The 23765-nt window shown below is 42.9% G+C and overlaps 1 protein-coding gene across 2 annotated transcripts in view; it reads right to left on the bottom strand.

Moving 5' to 3' along the window:
• LOC139761735 (uncharacterized) overlaps positions 1–23765 on the bottom strand; it is a 306001-nt gene that overhangs the window by 2637 nt on the left and 279599 nt on the right. The window contains exons 4-9 of one of the 2 annotated variants that reach the window (XM_071686139.1): positions 8615–8720; positions 8048–8163; positions 6522–6690; positions 4859–5003; positions 2932–2994; positions 1–1981 (exon numbers count right to left, since the gene is read on the bottom strand). The exon at positions 1–1981 is cut by the window's left edge and continues 2637 nt beyond it. In XM_071686139.1, coding sequence (XP_071542240.1) covers positions 1937–1981; positions 2932–2994; positions 4859–5003; positions 6522–6690; positions 8048–8163; positions 8615–8720 — 644 coding nt within the window. In that variant the 3' untranslated portion in view covers positions 1–1936. The remainder of the gene's footprint in view (positions 1982–2931; positions 2995–4858; positions 5004–6521; positions 6691–8047; positions 8164–8614; positions 8721–23765) is intronic. The other variant, XM_071686140.1, reaches the window with a different exon arrangement.

Raw genomic sequence — 23765 nt, 5'->3', positions numbered from 1 at the left:
TCACAACCTCTTCACGACTGCTGAAGGAACTCCCGAGGAATAACATGAAAGGAATAAGATTAACACTGAACATATAGTCTTGGAGGAGGAGGAAAAGGAGAAGGAAGAGGAGAGAGGTACTGAGAGGAAGAACTTTACAGTAACAGTTCAAAGAATGTTGGAACAAATCTTATCATCCGAACTAAAGCTAATTTACAGCGGTTGTCCGCCTAAAGGGTCACTTTAATGCCAGAGTCTCACTAACAAGGAATTTGTACACGATGCTTGTGACTACCTTGGTACATAGAAGGATTGGTTGACCCGCTCAACTTTCATGCGAGCCAAGCCAACCATAAGAGGTTGACTGAAGTGATAGTATGTGGTTAGAAATGCTGCTATAAGTCTTGAAGAGACGTGGGTACCATGTGTGACTCTGGTAAATTGGGAAACCAAGACAAATAGAATTCATGAGTTCTGTTAACTTTGTATTACAATGAGTTATATCACACGTGGAGGAGAGATATCTGATTTTAGACAAATGCATATATATATATATATATATATATATATATATATATATATATATAAAGGATAGATAAGAATGATCTCCCTCTCCTTACTGATTCTCAATATTTAAGAGTTGTGTTCCCTAGAGGCGTCACACAGGTGAGGTACCCATTATGTTGCGATGTTTGCCTCTCCTCATCGTGTTCGTTATCACAACTGGCTTCCTCAGAGCCAGTCTGCTCTAGAAAACATTTGATCTTCCTTTATCTTCTAGATGCTTCTAGTATTAACTGGTCAATATTAGACTTTTAAAGACTTTAAGAGCATCCACTGTAGTCTAAAAGTCTGATGAATTCAGAACAAAAAAACAAACCAAAAATCTTCGACCCCACAACTTCATCATCCGACACAGTTGTGATACCTGGTCAAGCCTTATATCCCTTGGCTAATGACCCTCTACCTCATGTATCCAGTGTGTTCAACTGCTCGGCCATTATTAGTATGGGATGTTCCTCATCATCTTGTTGTACGATATCTGATGATGTTGATGATCCTCCAAGCCAGGTCGTTGGGTGTGGCGCCCTGGAGTGTGCTGAGGTCATCTTCTTAGGGTTCGAACCCCAACAGAATCACTGCGATTGTGTCATGATTCTTGTACATTGAATGACTTGTGTTGAGGTCAGCATTGACCTGAACTAGACCTGAATACTCAACCGTCATTCTTACTTGAATTGACCTGTATAGAAAGAACATCATGAACAAACGATGAACATAGTGTTCATGGATTTAAAAGTTCAAAAGGCATGATGTTCAGCGTCGTAGGTGTTCAACAGCCTCAGTTTCTATCGGAGGTGAACAGTTGACAAGAGTTGGTGATCATCATCTTCGTGACCATTCGTCAACTTGGTATGTACTGCCATCAAGTTCCTATGACGACACCACCGAGTGAGGGCGGGCAGGAGGAGAACCACGACCCTGACGCACACCCTCGTCCAACACCACGACAAAATAATAGAGCCACCGATGTCGGCCGCTGCGACGACCCTCTCAACCGTCCAAGACTGGACCAATCTTGCCTCCAAGATTCGTCGACTGGAACAATAGCCATAACTAACAGCTACTCGATTCAGCATTTACCGACGTAGTGATTCGTCGGGATGAAGAGTTCTTGCCTGGAGCTGCCGCTTGTGTGAAGGTAACAAAATTTAACAAAGTGGGACGACAGCGAGTGACGTCAACCATCGCTGGCAGCCAGTGACTGTGTCGCTCTCTCTCTCTACGACGTCCGTAAACACGCTATGACTTCACAGCGTCGATGACGTCAAAGCATCGATGACATCGGAGCCTCGATGGTGTCACCAGCAAGTGATGACGTCGGTAAACACTTCATGACGTCATGGTATGGATGACGCCGTAGTATCGATGACATCACGACACTGGTGACGTCTTACTATATCTCGTCAAAGATGTTCAGGGACTGGATGACGTTCTCATTCTGGGGGGACAAGACGGTAGTTAACAAACATGACAATGATGTGGTTAGATTGTTGATAGATCAGGTCTGTGCCTAAGGTGGAGCCTTATCATATGACAGCACTGGTAGGTCTGTGTCAAGTATGACAGCACTGGTAGGTCTGTGTCAAGTATGGGACCTTGTCATATGATAGCTTCTTGAATGAAGGCTTTGTGTGGGTGATAATGGACCGAAACATGGTAGACATCAATTTATCTACCAATAGAAGCTAAGAATAAGGGAAGGAAAGACTGTTTATGTTTCAATTAGTTGATAAAGCATCATATTGTAATTATTACTCTGTTAATACTGCATTATATATTGTGAAAACTCTGTCAATACAAAATATTGCCCCATACTTTGTTGATACAGCATCTTATACTATCTATTACTCTTCAGTTTTGATTATCAGAAAAATTATGTTTTTGATGAGGCGATATATGAAATTAGTTTTGAACTTTTACAAAGAAAATTGAATTATTCTGTTATTTCCTTTGAAACATCAGGTGTTGTGGCAGCCAACACCAACATTCTCAGCCAGATGTAACACATTTTGGAAGGTATTTTTAGAGCATCGTGATTCTACTGTCTTAACAGAAATAAAGTACTTGATCCCCTGAGGAACAACACGTGATTCCTTAAGAATCTCCACCATCAGCATCAGCACTGACTGACAGAGGGCCAGGCCGCTGGACCACAATGGTTTGTGTCCATAACAATGGTGGTCAGTGAAATTCAGTATCAGTATTAAGGAAAGAAAACTGTGTTGCACCACATCACATACCATCAGCTCATTACCAGAGGCCACCACCATTGTATCACATCCATCTCCTTAACCACGAGCACCACCACAGCACCAGATGTCGCCATCAAAACCACAGACATGACAACACCACAACCACAATAATTAGGACTCCACAAACGCGACTCACCTTGGAGCAATATTCCATAAATTCATCCATGGTCACCACGCCGTCCTTATTCAAGTCAAGTTTCTGAAATGAAATGGTATGTTAACGTCTGCCATCATCATTTCCATTCGTCGATCAATTTTGTACATATCCTGGAGGTCATAACTACAGGTCATATCCTACAGGCCAGAGCCAGTAAGTCAGGGCTCCTAGGCCAGACCCTTCAGGTCAGAGCCAAGGAGAGTCAAACTAGAAAAACTAGAAAAATTGATTAAAAACATGACAGGTTGTTAAAAGAAGCTGAACTTGGAAGAGGATTCAGAGGATTGAGTTACGTTTTAGCAACATTTTGTCCAGGTGAAGCCGTCATAGATTCAGATCTCTTTTGAACAAAAGATTTAACCTTGTGCTGAGAGAGTGTCAGAACCCTATGTCATTTGTTCTAGATTTTATATCTAAATAAAAGTTATCAAAAAAGATATTGAGTTATTACTGTATGTCATATAATGATGTCTATATCTGTGAAAGTTCACATGGTTCGTTATACGTGTAATAGAAATGAAGTATTAATGGAGAGGCAACGGAGGATTGGACAGTTATGATGACTTCTAACCTTACAAACTTTACTTTTGTTTTTCATAAAGTTTACAACTTGTCTTCATCCTAGAGGCGTGCTTGCCAGTTCCCACAAACTCACTCGTTTTCTTTTTTCCCCTATTGTTTTTCATTGTTTATTTCTTCCTATTTTAACGCCTGGCTTTGACGAGGATTCTTGTACGTGAGTGGAACCTCTGTCACAAGATGTACACGAGGACGGAGGGCACGATGGAGACAGGAGAGGACATTGGTGGAGGCGACATTAGGGGATAGAATAAGATGGGAGGTGACAGGAATTGAGAGTCAGAGGAGATAGAATGAGTGAGAAGACAGTGGTGTAGGGCACAAGAGGGAATGTATGGAGACAGTCAGGACTGGATGGTGATGAAGAGTGCCAGAGGAATTGCACTTGACGAGTGGGCTGTCATGTGAGGAGGACGGAGGTGGACAGTATGACAGAAGATGGAACGTTACTGTTGAGGAAGTACCACACCACACTGAGGCTTCTAATACCATATAACTGTTTCACCTGTAACTGTCCAGTCTTGAAAGAAATACAATCTGCATCACTATCCTCCCTCCGTCTGTGGTGGGTAGAGAGGAACCTTCTGCTACATTCTTGTCTCTTCATCTTTAGGGATTAGTACTTTAAGATGCCATTGCTGTCCCCCAGCAGATGACCTCGTCATGGACAATCATGTCTAATGTTACCTGGACCTCTCATGTCCCATGGATCGTCTTGGTGTGCAAACTTTAGCTCGTAATGGCATTATATTCTCAGAATGTTTTGGTTTAAATTGAAAAAGCTTCAGCATAACCCAAAATCATTTATAACTTTCCCAAGTTGTGAGAATGGTTATTACAAGTTTAATGGATTTGGGTTCCCTCAGCCTTAGTCAAGTCTTCATCAGAAGTGAAGTTATAAGTCGTTGTGAAGTCTTGATTAACAGTGAAGTCATCAGCTGCAGTGAAGTCTCCATTTAAGATTTATCTAATGACATGATTTCATGATATAATAATGTCTACTATATATGTAAATCTTGTGTTCCAGTATCCATTACTACATCCCAGGCAGACCTGCCTGTGTCTGCTTAAATACCCAGATGACGCTCATGTCTCCTGGCTGCCCTCCCTCCCACACACTGCACACTGTGGCCCGTATTGCTCTCCTCACTTTGTAACTCTCTCTCTCTCATTATTACACACACACACACTTCCGAGGCATATATACATCTTTCACAATACAGTAACCCTTCCTACATCGTTCACAGCATACTCTTTGAACTAATCATTTTATGATAAGGTAAAAACTCTTGTTTCTTTGGCGATGACCTATGATCTGGGCACTGACCTCAAAGACCTTGTCGACGTGGTCGATGGCGGTGCCGTCGTCGATGCCCGGGCTTGTCTGGTCGCCCATGAGGTCATAGATGGAGGTCACAATGTCGATCAGTTCTTCCTTGGTGATGTAGCCATCATTGTTGATGTCATACAGGCTGTGGAGAGGGATGCTGGTGAGGCTGGTGACCTGGTGTGGTGTGGTGAGGCTGGTGACCTGGTGTGGTGTGGTGAGGCTGGTGACCTGGTGTGGTGTGGTGAGGCTGGTGACCTGGTGTGGTGTGGTGAGGCTGGTGACCTGGTGTGGTGTGGTGAGGCTGGTGACCTGGTGTGGTGTGGTGAGGCTGGTGACCTGGTGTGGTGTGGTGGGGCTGGTGACCTGGTGTGGTGTGGTAAGGCAGGTGACCTGGTGTGGTGTGGTGGGGCTGGTGACCTGGTGTGGCGTGGTGGGGCTGGTGACCTGGTGTGGTGTGGTGGGGCTGGTGATGTGGTGCGGTGAGGATGCTAACGTCATGTGGTGAGGCAGGTGACATGGTGAGGCAGGAGTTGTAGCGAGGATGATGATGTGGTGAGAAGTGGAAGTAACTGATAGTGTGTGTGTAATAATGATGAAAAGAGAAGATCGATATCGATTATCGATATCATCAGCAAGGAATGATAACCACACATTCCTGCTATGCCAGGGAAGGTCGTCACATGATTCAACATGACAAGAATATTGTATACCAGAGGAAAACGTACAGGATATCATACACAACACAATGATGGTATGGATGATGTTGTATAGTTGATGATGATATCAACATGTGGTATATGATAATGGCTAATGATATCAATATGATACGACTCAAGGATACGTGTATGGGTTATATGATACAAGTTGATGATATCAGTATGGGTTATATGATACCAGATGATGACATCAATATAATGCACACAACAAACACAGACGTTGTGAAGCCTCGGAGTAATGTAAATTGTACTTCACTGTAACAGGCAATTAGTGTGTATAGCGAATGGTTCCTTCATCAAAGTAAGGGAATCACAAGCAAATGTGTTTGTATATTGTATTAATGAACTCTGTTTCCACTGTCCATGATTATCACATGTCAGTAAACATCGCTTTGATGTTAATCATGAAAAAACTTTAATGTGGCTTTGTGATCAAAGTATTTGTGTAGTTATGGAAGAATTGGATGGTTTGCTCTTGTTACACTTCAACGTTCTGCTATAGAGAAGTGGTAAGTGTTATGAGGGGGTTGATAAGTGTATAAGTACGAGTTCAAAAAAAATATATATATATAGATTACTTGAATCTTTTTCCCTAATGCACTTGGAAGGAAATAAAGACATGTGAAGTATAAGGAGAAGTTATGGAGGAAGATAATGTTGTGCAGAGGATGGTAGAAGCATAACAATGGTAAGTTTGAAACACAAAAGATTTGATAATTAGGAAGACAGATGTCACAGATCACAATCTAGAAGAAAAGTAATGGAAAGAAGATAAGGCGAACTGTAGAACACAGACGCCTTGATGTATGATGTGAGAGAGAGAGAGAGAGAGAGAGAGAGAGAGAGAGAGAGAGAGAGAGAGAGAGAGAGAGAGAGAGAGAGAGAGAGAGAGAGAGAGCAGCAGCAGGCAAGGTAATGCAGAAGTGAGTAAGGAAGGGGCTCACTTGAAGATCCAGTTGACCCTCTCCTGCAGCGTCCCCTTCAGGAGCACTGAGAGGCCCATGATGAAGTCTCCGAAGGTGATGGTGCCTGAACCATCCTGGTCCATCGTCCCGAACACATAGTGCGCGTACATGGCCGAGTCTGTGGGAGGGGAGATCTGCTTAGCTGAGTCTGTGGGAGGAGGACAGCTGTTAAGTTAAGTCTGTGGGAGGAGGACAGCTGTTAAGTTAAGTCTGTGGGAGAAAGATAGCTGTTAAGTTGAGTTTGTGGGAGGAGGACAGCTGTTGTCTGTCTGTGGGAGGGGAGACAAAGTCAAGTAAGTCTGTGGGAGGATGTGCATTGCTGAGCGAGTGAGTGTTCAGAGACATTCTAACAGCATGTGCGTAAGGAATACAAACACATCATTTGTGTAGCAACTACACATATGGATTAATCTTTTAGGAGACAACACATATGAATGACATATGTGACCAAGTTACATATGGACAACTTTGCGGGCCTATTTGGAGAGAGTACATACTATATGATATGTATGGAGAGGGTATATATACACACGGGTCTGCATAGGGAAGACACGTACAGACAGGTCTGTATGGAAAGGTCACTATAGACGGCTGTGTAGGGAGAGGATTTGCAGTGAACAAATACCAATTAACAAACTGCAAGATTACACAAACAAATTATTTCAATAAACAGTCGAGGGAGACCATCAGAGCCCGTCATAACAAAGGCTATATTGAATTAGACCACATTCTTTTGTGCCTGATCCAGGTTAAAGTCTACCTTCAGTTACCTGTTTCTCAAAAAAGTTGTACACGCGAACTATATAAACTTTTATGGTTTGAATATTTATTATGTCATCAACAGGTGTACAGTAAGAACCACTTTGATCTTATTGCAATATACATATGTTGCAAGAGGTCACAGTTGTGAGCGTGATCCGGTACATAAAAGCACACACACACATATATATATATCTACATATTATATATATATATATATATATATATATATATATATATATATATATATATATATATATATATAATTTAGGCCACTTAAAAAGGAACATATCATAACAAGCGAAGGGTTCAGACGAGCATCAGCTTGGGGTATTCTGGCCTACATATAGGGATCACATCCAGACGAGACATCAGTGTAAACGAGTCTGAAGAGCTTGAGGAGGAGCGTATCCAGTCGAAATAAGGTAACAGGAATCTCGAATGTTAAGTTAAAAGATATACGGATAAAGAAAAGCTTACAGGAATATAGCTTACTGAAGTAAGATTATATACGGATTAATGAACAAATAGTCTACAGGAATCTGAGCTAATTAGATAAGAGATATCCGGATGATGAAACAATTAAACAAGATATCCGAAATCAAAGTTTGGAAGAGTCAGGAACACTTGAATAAGAAAATCTGGATAAAAGAAAATCTTTGCTGGAATCTGGATGGCTTGGATACAAGGTCATATGTCTACAGGAGGAGGAGGAGGAGGCTGGAGGAGGGTCGTGAGGAACTCACTTCGTCCGGAGCCGTCGTCAGGCTGGCCACCGAGCGGGAAGAACTTGCCGTAGATCTCCTTGAAGGTCTCCTCCGAGATGACGCCAGTCGGACACTCCTGCTTGAAGCCCCGGTACCTGAGGACCAGCCCGCTCTTATACGTATGTACAGACACACAAACATATATATATATATATATATATATATATATATATATATATATATATATATAGAGAGAGAGAGAGAGAGAGAGAGAGAGAGAGAGAGAGAGAGAGAGAGAGAGAGAGAATATTACAAAATATTTCCAGTTTTGCAGTTGCATGAAAAGGAAATCAAAAAAAGAAATAAATCTGTACTCGGAATATTCAGAGCTCCACACGTTTCTGTAATACCCATTAAATCGGTGCATTACAGATAACTACTTTAATTCCCAAAGATTTCATAGCCTGGTTAACATACAGCTTTGTGATTCCGAACTACAAAGATGTGATGCAAAAAAACTCACTAAAGTCGCCTTAGATCCACTTCTCATAAACTGCCGTAATGTAGTCTAATTAACATACAAAGCGCCATCTTGATGTTACTCACATAAACTGCAGCTCTTCTTTGGAGAATCTGGTGGCCTCGCTGAGCTGTTCAAGACCTTCTGGTCTGTATCGAAGTGGCGCGAGTTCGAAGTCCTCGAACTCTTGATCTGTAAGAGAAAACGGATCTTTCAGCTTCATAGAAAATGGTGGCTTTTGCTCAACATAAGGGCTAACTGATATAATATTTCTTAAATATTCAGGTACATAAAAGAGAATTCTTCTATCTGTACCGCATACATACCTCATAGAATTGTTTCATCTCTAGCAGTTTGACCCGTACTATCATGCTTTACATAAAAAAGCTAAAGACTTTGAAATTGCAAAGGGGTAAACTAGTTTGTATAGTAAAAGCATTTTCCTCATGGCATGTGAGAAGGTAAGTTGTTTTTGAATTATTATGAACCTTTGGCAGTGACAGCTTTGAGTCATCTCATAGTACAGTCAATGGTCTGTAGAAACACGTCAATAAAAGGAAATATGACTATCTGTATCACTCCGAAGTTCACTGAAGTGGGGTTACCTCTCACAGTACATGACCTTATACAACACAGCTTAAGAGCTAATCGTCAGACAGCAATACACAGGTGGTTATTTCAACAAGTCTAACCCATGACCATCAAAAATGAACTCGCTACATACTGGAGGACAGGAGACTTCTCCACACAAACGTTCCTGTGACTCACTGTAGCTGCTATTCTAGGCGTGCGAGTCCAAATGTTTCTGAAACTCACTGTACACCAGACTGTACAGAGTCGTGTCATTACAATACCTGTAGTAGCCAGCCTCAGAGTGCTGAAGTAGTGGAAAGTGAAGCACAGTGCGAGGACTAATATCACATAAGACTTATCAATATAAGACGTCAGATGATATACAACACAACTACTGATTTTTGATTTTGTTTGTCAGCGTTCAATCGTGTGTAGTGTCTTTTAAGCTATATATCTAAACTGTCTTTCGGAAAAGTTACAGTTTAGGTTTGTACCTTGACTAACGTTTTACAAGTAGCCTTGTAAACTGGGGGATGTTAGAGTATGTTCTCGTGTGCATATACCAGCATCATGAAATATATCGGTTTATCATCAAATGTCTAAAGTTGAATTCTTGTAACGTGGAGGATTTGGAACAGGCTAAAGGAGGTTCATGTGTAGATTGCAAGATGTGATGCCCAAGAGTCATCACCCACGAGTACAAACATCATACTTGGCTCACAAAGTAATATGTTCCATGTTCTGTTGACTGTGGACAATAATCGTTCATTTAATGCTATCATGATATACTGTATGTATCATCTGGTGATTCTCCTCTTTGCAATGATCAATGTCTCACCTTAGATCGCTTCTGATCGTTGTTATGATATTCTGACCTCAGGGGCTACACGTGAGCTACTGGGTCCAGCTACTAAATCTGTCATAAAGATTTATCATATACTGCTTAAACCATGGCCTTGTGGCACTTATGAGGGAAATGCTTCAGGTCCAGTTGATCGTAGATTAACAACGGGAAAGTACTGACCAGGTGGTGGGAAAGTATTGACTAGGTAGTGGGAAAGTATTGATTAGGTGGAGGGAAAGTATTGGTCAGGTGGTGAGAAGGTATTGACCAAGTGGTGGGAAGGATGATTGGTTCTCCGCCACCTTCTGGTTCAGGGAGACGACTTGCCACGCCCGCCAGCTCCCGCCACACTCAGACAATAGACGAAGGAGGAGGTGAGGGGAGTACCGTCACTGTCACGCTACCGTCCCTCGTGTGTTCCACCTGACTTGGTGATTTTTCTCCCATTTACTCTTGCACATCTTGCAGGTTCTCTCTCACTCTCTCTCTCTCTCTCTCTCTCTCTCTCTCTCTCTCTCTCTCTCTCTCTCTCTCTCTCTCTCTACGAATGCCATTTTCCCTCTTTCGCACACATGCACACACCTTGATCACAATACAAGTCATACAATAAATAACTGACGTTGAATGGATAATAGATAACATACGAGTCTAAATCTAAATACTCCATTCATGCATCGGAAAAAATATGGTCGACAATCCCCATTAATTCTATTAGGAACAAACTGTGTGTGTTAAATGTTCTCACATGACTCCCTCTCGTAGATGAGTGTTCAAACTAACCAACGGTGCGATGAAATTTGATTTGCTTCAGTACAGCAAAAAGCAACATACAAAGAGTAAAACATTTTGGTCAATGTTTTGAATTTGAATATGGGGTCAAAGGACATAGATATTTTCTAACAATGATGTGTTGTTGCTGAAGACTGAAAGAAAGACTTCAGAACTTGCTTCCAATTACCATCTCTAATCGTCATCACATATGTTAATAGAAACGTTTTAGAGAGTTTGTCAAATTATTCTAATTTGAAGGAAAAGAAGTATTTTTTTTTTTCTCCATAGCTGTGATACGTGTGACTGAACGATGCATTAAGGAGACGTGGGCCTGAGCGATATATCATGGAGACGAGGACTGCTGGACACGGGGTCACCGATATTGACCCCAATTAGTTAGGTCATTACCAGTAATGCAGAGTGAAGCAGGTGACGGATCAGGTCCCAAACATGTCATTTTTGTTTCAGTCATGTGTGTCTGTATGTTTTTTTGCTCTGTGTTCGTGTATGTCTGCAAGCCCCAGGGTAGGACCAAGGGCCCTCCAATAAGTAGCTTGTCAAGATATCCCTTGAAAAATAGCGGAGGAAAACGGGATGTCAGTTGGTGCTTGTGTTATCGCTGTTGTATCGCCCCAGCTGCTACCCAGTGCGCCCTTCAAGGGCATGATTAACATGGAGGTGTTGCCTGTCGACGGAGAGAGAGAGAGAGAGAGAGAGAGAGAGAGAGAGAGAGAGAGAGAGAGAGAGAGAGAGAGAGAAGTGCTGAAGCATTACACCGAAAATACGTGAATGATACGAATTAAGATTCGTCCTACACAGCGAGACGTAACGCATCATTTATCAAAGAACCTGAGGACAAATTTTGGTGAAAACTGAAGTTTCTTCATAAGAAAGTAGATCTACCAGCGGGAAAACAGGAAATCTAGAAACAAGTCATCAAGTACATCACCGAGACGAGAGATCTACGAATCAGGAAGCTGGAGGAAACGTTGGTAACAATCACTGTGAAAATAGAACAGACCAGGAACAATTTGATGACTGGTAGATGGTTCGTCATGGGAAACAGGTAGCTTTTAGCTTACCCTGTGAGGCTTGATGACTGGCCTTAGCTTGCCCTGTGATACGAGTAATGTACCAGCAGTATACCATCAGCAGTGTACCACTAGTACCAGCCATGTACCACCAGCAGTGTGCCACTAGTACCAGCAGTATACCATCAGCAGTGTACCACTAGTACCAGCCATGTACCACTAGCAGTGTACCACTAGTACCAGCAGTATACCACCAGCAGTGTACCACTAGTACCAGCAGTATACCACCAGCAGTGTGCCACTAGTTCCAGCAGTATACCATCAGCAGTGTACCACTAGTACCAGCAGTATACCACCAGCAGTGTACCACTAGTACCAGCAGTATACCACCAGCAGTGTACCACTAGTACCAGCAGTATACCACTAGCAGTGTACCACTAGTACCAGCAGTATACCACCAGCAGTGTACCACTAGTACCAGCAGTATACCACTAGCAGTGTACCACTAGTACCAGCAGTATACCACCAGCAGTGTACCACTAGTACCAGCAGTATACCACTAGCAGTGTACCACTGGTACCAACCGCTAGTTATACACATGTCAATAGACGCTTTTCATAAATCTTCGGACACATAGGGAAGTTGTTTGTAATGAAACGTTCAAAAACACATTGACATGGTCAGAGCATATGCGTTTGAACTCAAACATGTGTGCATACACTCGCGCACACACATGATAACAGGTGCATATCCCTCCACACACACACACACACACACACACACGCGCTCTTGTTTTTCCTCTTCACATTCATCAAATGTACAAAAAAAAATGATATAGTAATCTTCAGCTATTTCGAATTCTGGAGTTTTAGTGATATCAATTTCCTTTCCTGATTTTATGTTGGGAAGGAAGGCGATGATTGACTATATTCTGACGTTGCGTTTTCTATAAACCCGACTTCTGTTCTGTATTACGGTCTCTCGCACCGACCGTCAGCTGTGTAGACGTTTCCCAGCAGTTAAGTGGTTGGTTGTGATGTATCACAGGATCTATACTGCGTCCCCAGTATTACCAGACGACCAGAAGCAAATCATGATTCATCTTCAAGCTTTGTATTCACGTCTTCCCAACTCCCGAGCGACAAACTCTTGCTCTCCTCCTCCTCCTCCTGCACACGTCGTTGGGTCGTTAAGAAAGCACCCCAGTCCTGACCACTCGTTCATGGTGGTGTAGATCGTTCCTATCATATTGGGGACATGTAAACACTCACTGGTATGATATTCACGTTCATAGAAATGCATGAAGAATATCCCCATGAAACAACGTTTCACTGGTTGCTTGATGAATGAAGCAGTGTGTACTGACGTCTCGAACTACGGAGGAGAAACAGAGATTTTAAGCTCTGCCACTCAGAAATCATTACGTTAGTCCTGATGGTTTGATGAGATGGATATCAGTTCGCTGGACGATGCTCGTCTTTCCCTCTCTTTTCTCAGCAATCATGCAGTATCTTGATTCACCATGATTATATAACTCGTATATAAGACCAAAATATTAGCCCGTGTTTTGAGCAGATCTGAACCTCTTATGTGGGCTTCTATTGCTTCACTGAAAAGGATAACAATCTTGATATTGTTCATATAACTCATAACTGTGATTCGGTAATTTCTTTGATATGTGAGCAGACTAATGTATGAGGTCTGTTTGCTGTATGTGCCTCAGATCTTCAGAGACATAGAATGAAATCTATGGAAGACTTTCATGTTTTTTAGTCATAAAGATGTTCCAAATATATGGTTCTATAGAAATTCGAATCTTTTATTATCCGCTACGGGTCTGCGTGAAGCAGGAGTCGCAGGAAATGTAAACAACCTCTGAAATAGCAACAAAATTGGCTGCTAGGGAAGTAATTGCTGTACTATTATTATTATTTTATCATTATCATTATTATCATTATTATTATCATCATTATAATTATTATGCAAAATATTTTCACACCACAATCTTAAGTTCTTGTCACCATAATCCAGAGTAAGTATGACCCCAGCTTGTGGAAGGGTCACACCTCTGACCTAACCCTCCCTGATCTGCCCCGGGAGACCAATCCGGTCGCTCCTTCCTGGCTGTGAAAGCACCAATCAGGCTTCAGTATCGCCTTTCAGGTCTCTCGTGGAAGTCGACCAGCCATTTTGGAATTTGATGGTTATTTGAATGATACATCTGACATTATCATTTCTTTTACATTCCAAGACTCGTTCAATAGTTCACTTACTTTAGTTTTTCTGTGATAGTTTACCACCTAAAAAACTGAGTGGTTAGCTCATTAACTTGTAGATTAGACGGTCCTTCTCTTTTCCTTTTGTTCATACTTTCCTGCCTGTGTGTGTGTGTGTGTGTGTGTGTGTTTGATTACTCTTTGCGTTACGAGGAGAGAGTTTTACACTCGTGTTGCCTCGTCTCTTAACCTTGTATATATGTACCACGTCTTTACGCCTATGTGTGTATGCAACACAAAGACATACACACCTACACCCTAGTCTGAGCCAAGTACTCACCTGTCCACCTGATCGAGGGTTGGGTGTGGGCCGACCGACACGCCAAGGATTTGAACCACGACTGACCCTGCGTGAGTCATGGTCTGCAACGTAAACTTCTGCGCCGTGGAACTACCTAACTGTAGTTCCATATTTGTGATGTGCGGGGAGGGAGTAGTACACTGTGGGGCCACATCTCTTGAACATTTTCTGCAAGCTGTCTGTATTTACTGCTTCCTCATTCAGGGTAATCTATTCAGCCATCACTTGCCTCCCATTCTGCCTAGTTCTGCTTCTCTCCCATATCTTCAGGATGTCCGCCCCTTCCAAACGTGACACTTTCCCTTCCGTCTAGCTTGTCCCATCACTTCCCCATTCCCTTCTCTTCATGCTGTTCTTTTCCACCGTCTCAGAAACTTCCCCCGTGCTCTCCCCTTCTCTGCCGTCGCTACCTGGCTCTCTCCAGAGCCTCTTGCTGCCCGCGATAAGGCACTCACTCCCTGGAGGATGGACCCGGAGGGCGAAGGGTGGGGGTGGAGGCAGACAATGGCCCAGGACGCTCTACATGTATAAATAAAGATAAAGGGTCACGGAGGGTCAGCAGATAAAAGTCCAATGTGTAAACGAAAGAAAATAGATACGTCTGCTTACAGTGAATGCAGTGTTATAATGCTCCTAACAGTGACTAAAGAGTTATAGTATTCTTTATAGTAATGACAGTGTTATAATGCTCCTAACAGTGACTAAAGAGTTATAGTATTCTTTATAGTAATGACAGTGTTATAATGCTCCTAACAGTGACTAAAGAGTTATAGTATTCTTTATAGTAATGACAGTGTTATAATGCTTCTTATGGTGACTGCAGGGTTATAATGATCCTGAAGGTAACTGTAGAGTTCAATGCTCCTTACGGTTATGTGAGAGTTACGATTCTTCTTATGGTTATTGTAGTGTTATGATGCTCCTTACGATGATTGTCATACCAAATTGAATGGTTTCTCTTAGTCAATGATATATATATATATATATTTTTTTTTTTTTTTTCATACTATCCGCCATTTCCCGCGACAGCGAGGTAGCGTTAAGAACAGAGGACTGGGCCTTTGAGGAAATATCCTCACCTGGCCCTCTTCTCTGTTCCTTCTTTTGGAAAATTAAAAAAAAGAAAAAAAAAAACGAGAGGGGAGGATTTCCAGCCCCCCGCTCCCTTCCCTTTTAGTCGCCTTCTACGACACGCAGGGAATACGTGGGAAGTATTCTTTCTCCCCTATCCCCAGGGATAGGGGAGATAGGGGATATATATATATATATATATATATATATATATATATATATATATATATATATATATATATATATATAATGCACTATGTCCTTCTCCGTGTCTATTTTCAATGACAAAAACGAAGTAAGCAAATTGCATATCCCAAGTCTATATTGGTTTGTTGATTTGCATGAATTCAATCACAGAAACGCCCAGAGGGAACGTGCCTTATCTGCCTCCAAAACCTCACCTTTCCAGAGACTCCTCATCCATTCCTCATCCCTCATATGGTATCACTAAGGACGTGTATGAGGCGTGCATGCGGTTATATGCGTCACACTGGAACAAGTGGTGAACTGTGAGGACAGGTTGCACAGAGGCAGAAGATGAAGGCGACACATGTGGGTTAAACAGGATAATTGTTAATAGATCATTGAAGTAACTGAGGCCAAAGGCTGGGTAGGTGTAGGGAAGCTACACACATTAGAGTGTGGGGCTATTGTATGGGGAGGTTTCTCACTGGTACTGGAGGAGACGGTCCACTGGTTTCTGATGATGATGGTAGTGGTTGGGTCGAGGCTGTTGCTGTACTGGTTTGTACTAGCTCGGGTGGGCTCGATGCGTCTGTGGTGCCCAACTGCAACTCGGGGACGAAGGATCTCAGATGATAAGAGATGACGGTGGCGAAGTAAGTGATCACCGGTAACTATACAAAAGTACACATAAGGCACACATCAAACCTCTTCAACGATGCTAGAGGAAAATTAATGAACAAAGAATGACCTCAGCACAGATATGTGATCCTTGTGTTTGATTGACAGTAAACTTCATCATTCCCTAACATAACATTCAAATATATGTTAACCATCGCACACGTGTTAATATGCAAATGAATATAGAAAATATGATCAAATGTAAGTACAAGCGGAGGCTCACGTCTGCATAACTAGTAAATTAATTAGACTTATGTTAATTAAATCATGACTGAGAAACATTCTGGGCGGCTCATGGTAGTGACTTTACACCAGGATCAGAGGACTCTACTGGGGGAGTCAGGGTGAGTGGCACTACCTCCTCACAGGCTGAGATGTGATGGTATCAAGACGGTGTGAGGTGACCCAACGCTGGGTTTAATAAGGATCTTGATCAAGCAGGCACGTACACCTCGCCTACAGTAAACGTTAAATGTGTTATAATAACTTAAGCCTTCCTGATCTTACGCAGATATTCCTGATATAATCTATTTTTCCTCAATCCATCACTAACTCACTCATCCACCGTGTCATTTATAACTTTCTTTTTATTTTCATTATCCATCATATACATGTATCAGAGGTTTGCCCTGAATTTCTCTTCTTTTCATTCTGTTCTCGCAAGATTGATTTGATATGTAGTAATATGTAACCATACGAGTTCTTATTTTCATCTGTCTCATCATATTGTTAACGCTGACCATGATATTGTTAACGCTTCATTATAATATTATTAACACTTTACCATGATATTGTTAACAGTGACGTCATACACAGTCATACCAACCATTCCTGTTTGGTCATTACCTCACGCTTGTTTCCTCTCAACAGCTCATCATTAATCCATTGTTGTCTTGAAATCCTCATTGGCTTTAGATTAGCTCCCCTACATCTTGTCATGGTATCAGCTCAAGTCTCGTTACCTAACGCATTTTTGGTCCTTCTGAGAGAGAGAGAGAGAGAGAGAGAGAGAGAGAGAGAGAGAGAGAGAGAGAGAGAGAGAGAGAGAGAGAGAGAGAGAGAATAACTTGGTTAATCACCAGCTGCTTAGTGGATCCCCGACGCCACTGGGAGAGTCCAGCTGTTGCAGTCCCCTCCTGCAAGGGTGGAGGAAGAGGTGAGGGGGTGGAGGAAGAGGTGAGGGGGTGGAGGAAGAGGCGAGGGGGTGGAGGAAGAGGTGAGGGGGTGGAGGAAGAGGTGAGGGGGTGGGGGAAGAGGTGAGGGGGTGGGGGAAGAGGAGGAAGTGGAGGAAGATATGTGAGAAAGTGGAAGAGGAGGGGGAGGAAGCGGAAGAAAACGATGAAGGTCGAAGAGGATGGAAGGGAAAGGAGAACCGTAATATTAGCAAGAGTAACAGCTGTACCTGACGACCATTCTAGAGTCATGCCTGTGTGTGTGTGTGTGTGTGTGTGTGTGTGTGTGTGAGTGTGTGTGTGTGTGTGTGTGTATCCGTGGAACCTCTGCCTGGCCGGTGACATCAACAACATGACCCGTAATGTAATTGTTCCGTGTTGACGATGGCCTGGTGCCTCGCCCCTCCTGCCTCCTCCTCCTCCTCCTCTGAGATTATCTCTGTGAAATTAGACGTCTCCACCCGAGGCTCACCATCTCCGTCTCTGAGCTTATGTGTCTCGAAACATCAGCATTTCAAAGCTTTATAATTTTACTTTATATATATATATATATATATATATATATATATATATATATATATATATATATATATATATATATATATATATATATATATATATATATATTTTCCTATGAGTCCACGGGGAAAGCGAAACACGAAAAGTTCCCAAGTGCACTTTCGCGTAATAATCACATCATCAGGGGAGACACAAGAGAGAAATATAACAGTCAGTTGATATACATCGAAGAGACGAAGCTAGGACGCCGTTTGGTAAACATGTTCACCTGTATATTTCACGCGTCTTGGTGAGATGAAGAACAGACTGATGAAAGATGATGGTCTACAAAATATGTGCAATCAAACTCACTGACAAGCAATAAGCAGAATTCTTATTGTTGTTTACATTCATTTTCTTCGTAAAGTGATATTCCTTTAAGAGTCTTCCAGATTATCTTTTTTTAACATTGATTTCTTACTGTTATGCTCTTTCGGCAAAATGATCCCTTTCTCATTAAATTGATTCCTCTATTATCAAAATAATACCCTGCTATCAAAATAATCTCTTTGTTATCAAAATAATCCTTCCGGTATGAAAGTAATCCCTTCCTGTAACTTGATTAGTCTTTTTCTCTCTGACGACGCCTCTCTCTCTCTCTCTCTCTCTCTCTCTCTCTCTCTCTCTCTCTCTCTCTCTCTCTCTCTCTCTCCCATCTTGAGTCTCATTCATCTTGCTGTTTCTTGCCTTTTGATTGTTTTTTTCTGGTCTGTCATGTATCTTGTCCTCCATGTACCACCTCATTCCTCTAGCTCTCATTTGCTCCGCTTTCATCACTTGAGCTTTGTTTCCCACCTTTAATCTCCGACTTTCTCTCTGACAGTTCCCCATCACCAGCTGACCTTTACATCCCTTCCATCCACCTCAATTCCCTTTGCACAACACTTTTTGCCCTTTCATTATCAAGAGTATCCTTTCTTTCCTCTTTATGTCTATCTTCTCTTCCATCTCTTTCTCAGCGTCTTCCTTTCTCACCCTTAAACATCCAGTCGTCCATCTTTCCACCGCTTTCAACTTGTTTTCCTCATCACCACCCTCAACATCACCACCCTCAACATCACCACCCTCAACATCACCACCCTCAACATCACCACCCTCAACATCACCACCCTCAACATCACCACCTTCAACCTCTCTACCCTCAACATCACCACCCTCAACATCACCACCCTCAACATCACCACCCTCAACATCACCACCCTCAACATCACCACCCTCAACATCACCACCCTCAACATCACCATCCTCAACATCACCACCCTCAACATCACCACCCTCAACATCACCACCCTCAACATCACCATCCTCAACATCACCACCCTCAACATCACCACCCTCAACATCACCACCCTCAACATCACCATCCTCAACATCACCACCCTCAACATCACCACCCTCAACATCACCATCCTCAACATCACCACCCTCAACATCACCACCCTCAACATCACCACCCTCAACATCACCATCCTCAACATCACCACCCTCAACATCACCACCCTCAACATCACCACCCTCAACATCACCACCCTCAACATCACCTTCCTCAACATCACCACCCTCAACATCACCATCCTCAACATCACCTTCAACCTCTCTACCCTCAACATCACTACAGTCTCACCTCTGCATCATCCTTCATCTCTCCCTTCCCTGAACCATTTCTTCTCGCTCTCCCTTTCACCTCCCTCACTCTTTATCTTAGCCATGCCCATAACTTTGCCTGTATCCCTAGACCAATCTCCTCGTCTGTTCCCTCTATCTCCACACGAGCTGGTCGCCCCAGCCGTCAGTAATACCTCAGTCGTATCAGCCTAGGCTGCAGGCGTACCACAACACGCACCCATCAACACAGCTCTTTCCTCACACTCTTCGTAATTCGAGCTTTCGATTCGCACGACTAATAGCACGAGGCTAGTGTTTGTCAGTACCTCGCACAGCGAAACTATTAACCCTTTGTGTAACGTTGAGTCTATATAGAATTTAACCGTATTACCATCACTAGAAGCGCTTTATATCACTTGGTGAAGGCATGACACTCCACACACAGGGGGTGCAAGTGAAGGACTACGTGTGTGTTTCTGGAGGTGTCTGCAGCCCTCGTGGTAGTGGTCGTCTGGCGCTTTACTTGTAAGGTCGTCGAAGATGTCGGCGTTTCTACTATAGGAGAAGACGCTCTGCGTCAGGTAATTTCAGCAGTTTACGATAAACTACGCAGTGTTTCCAGTAGTTTACAGTACACAGATGTACTCTCATGTCTGTGTCAACGCCTTGGTGTGGTGGAACATCCTTGACGAAGACTTACGATGGCCGAGTTTACTTTCTTTTCGAACTTCGTCTGATATTTCTTGATCCACAGAGCCTCTCTTTAAGGTCGCGCGGTCGCATTATGGATCGACATTCTTTGGCTCTGTGCCGTGGGTAGGGACGCTTGCCTCTGTGGCCGAAGGGTCTTGAATTCCTGCCACGTTGTGGGTTTAACTGGCGTCTGGTGGCCTCTGAGAGAGAGGCCGGGAGTCTCCTTCTTTATGGTCCGGTGGAGGAACAATATTTTGCTAGGTAAAAAGTTCTTATGTGACGTCTTTAAGTACTTTCGATTTTGCTGTCGAAAAGTTAGGAGGGGTGAGAAATGTCTACCTGAGTGAGTGGAGAAACCTGGAGGAGTGATAGGGATGGAAGAATACTGTAGATATCTTAAACAAAGGACAGAAAACACTAGAAGACATAGATGAAAAACTGAGGATGAGGATAAAATCCACGAGTAGGAGACAGATAACTGTAGATAGTGGCTAGAAAACCCAAGAGCTGTCGATTCTGTCAAGACTAGAAACCTCTGATGGAGGGCGACTACCCTAGACTGACAAAATAAGAAGAGAAACCTTGGAAAATGTATAGAAGATACTGAATGTTAGAAACCACTGAGAATGATTAGAAATTACTGAGGAAAGGCGAGAAAACAAGGAAGCATGCTATAACCTTCTGTTAAGAGGTTAGGAAACGCTCAGGAGCCAGGAATCTCCTGGTGAAAGCCACCAGACTCTGGACGAAGAATCTCAGGAGAAAATTCAATTCATGACGGATGAAAGTTTGATCTCGGGCGAAGTTTTCTTGGGTATGAATGGAATCTGTGATTTGGTTCTCGGGTCAAACTGGACTGGGGAGAGCTTTATGATACTGTGCATGTGTTTATGTGCTTTTATGTTCATATATATATATATGAGGAGAGAGAGAGAGAGAGAGAGAGAGAGAGAGAGAGAGAGAGAGAGAGAGAGAGAGAGAGAGAGAGAGAGAGAGAGAGAGAGAGAGAGAGAGAGAGAGAGAGAGAGAGAGAGAGAGAGGCTTTGTGTGTGCCCGCGCGCGCATGTGCTTGTGTGTATGAGTGTTTGCATGTTTGCTTCTAGTAACAGGCAGGCATCGTGACGTCATGAGCCCTGGGGTCGTCTGATCCCTGAGGTCGTCTGGTGGCAGGTCACGACTTCAACAGGTTCTAAACCAGGCCGCCGCCCGGGAGCAACAGGTCCGCGAGTGGAAAACAGAAGGAGAGAAAAGTGACGGAGAACAAGAGTGGAGGGTCAGGGTGGGGAGTGAGGGAGGCTGGAGGGCGAGAGGGAGGAGGTACAGATGGGATGTGAAGGAGGACAGCAAAAGGCGAGCAGAGGACAAGAACAAGGATGAAAATATAAGGGAGAGGAGGGAAGCCAATACTCAGGGACGAGAAAGAAATCCTGATGTTAGAGAAAGTCGTAATGTAATCATTTCCCTTCGTTAGCTAGACCTCTCCATTGTAACCAAGTTACCTTACGTGTATCTAACGATGCCATACTCCCTCCCACACTTCAGTCCACGACCAAGTTGTCGTGCTGCTCCTTTAATCAATCCGGCTGTTGGAGGCCGTGGCTCATAGGCCTAAGCAACCACTACATCCTGGTTATTCTTGGACATTTTGTAGGTACTTCTTTAGACCATTTTTATATATCTCCACTGAACAGTTAACACTGTTCGTAATGGCTGCAGATAACCCATTATATACATTTAGGCCTCAGATGTTGCTAATGTGTCTCTAACTGTATTCCTTGAACTTTTCAGTCCCAACGGTAGCATAACGAAGTGTTCCACGCCTGTTGTGCCAACAGGGGCCTGTCTTTAAGTACAGATTGGTCACTATACTCTCCAGGGTTTCCAAGTGTAGATTATGATATGTATCTTCCAGTCTGCGCTTGAGAGAATACAAACTTACAGCTTTCAGTTGTTGCTTGTGGTTCAGAGAGACGATGTCAGTACACAGCATTGTGCTAGCAAAAGAGAAAGTGTCTTGAAGAACATCATCTTGAAGGTCCGTAGAATCCAGCCTGCTTTTCTTTTTCTTTTCAAGAGAAACTGTTGTAATGTTCACTATGAGTAAGTTTGTCAGATATCATCATCTTCCCGCTCTCCCAGTTAATCCCTTCTTCTGTATTTGTCAGTTATGAGACCAGGATCGCATTTGTTACAGGTGTAGCTCAGTCTCTGTCTATCACGTTAGTACTATCATTCTTCAACGCGTCTACCGTAATATCGTCGTGATCGAGCAACTAAGAGAGGCATGATCTTTTCCACCTTGTGTCTTGTTGCTCTGGGTTCTGCAGATTTCTTGATTCCGTGGAGTTAGTCACCTTACACCGTAGGATCCCCTCAGTTGTCTCATGATGTGTGATGTAAGTACATTTGGGTCGGTAGCCTTTCATACCTACTTTGCTTCCTCTGCATAGAGTTCTGCCACGGAATTCAATTTCAGAAATGATGGGATTATTCCAAGATCCAGACTCTCTTTCCAGAGATAAATACTGCCTCTAATGATGGCGTTTTTATTCTATTAGAAGGAGAGAGTTCTGAGAGTCTGGTCCTGAAGCGGTGGACGTGCACAGGTTGCCGGTATTCTTCACCAAGTCTGTGGCGCGGAGAGAATGTATGTTTAACGCAGGGACTGACTTTTGGGAAGAAGTCGTTTGGGTCGTTTATCTTTAAGTTGAACTTTGACTCACTGAACACTGATTTACACTGCTTCTTTAGTGTCTGACTCATCTTCTGGCTATCATCCTCTTCTGTTCCTGGTGAGTCCTTGCTGATCCTTGTCTTGAATTTAGTATAAACAGAAAAGTTTTCTAATTCACTTATGGATTTTTCTTCTTTTCTGTGAATTTTCTTCGATATTTTCGGTTTAAAATTTTTATTTCATTTTTCAGAGTTTTTTTTTTCTCTGTGACTTGTGGTTTCTTCAAAAGGTCTGTGGCACTTTTCTGATTCCAGTCTGGACGCTTTTGGTTTTCTTTCTCATTGCTGTGAGTCTCTTGAATGTTTGGGGTGTTTCTCACTGGTATGAGTCCTTCGTTTCTTTGGGGTGCTTTTCACTGGTCTAAGTGTCTTGTTTGTTTGGCGTGCTTCACACTAGTGTGAGTCTCTTGTTTGTTTAGAGTACTTCTCACTAATATGAGTCCCTTGTATGTTTGGAGTGTTTCTCACTGGCGTGAGTCCCTTGTATGATTGTAGTGCATTTCACTGGTGTGATTCCATAAAATGCCTTCTCCCTGGTGTGAGTCACTTGTCCACTTGGAGTGCTTTTCTCTAGTGTGAGTTCCTTGCATGCTTGGAGTGTATCTCACTGGTGTGAGTCATTTGCATGACTGGAGTGCTTCCCACGCGTGTGAGTCCCTTGTATGCTTGGAGTGTTTCTCATTGTTGTGAGTCCTGCATTTTTGAGTGTATCTCACTGGTGTGAGTCCTTTGTATGTTTAGAGTG

This window comes from Panulirus ornatus, chromosome 41 (genome assembly GCF_036320965.1).
Source record: "Panulirus ornatus isolate Po-2019 chromosome 41, ASM3632096v1, whole genome shotgun sequence".
In the NCBI taxonomy this organism is placed as follows: Eukaryota; Metazoa; Arthropoda; class Malacostraca; order Decapoda; family Palinuridae; genus Panulirus; species Panulirus ornatus.
Note: the sequence above shows the minus strand (reverse complement) of the source record. Positions and strands in the feature narration are given on the sequence as shown.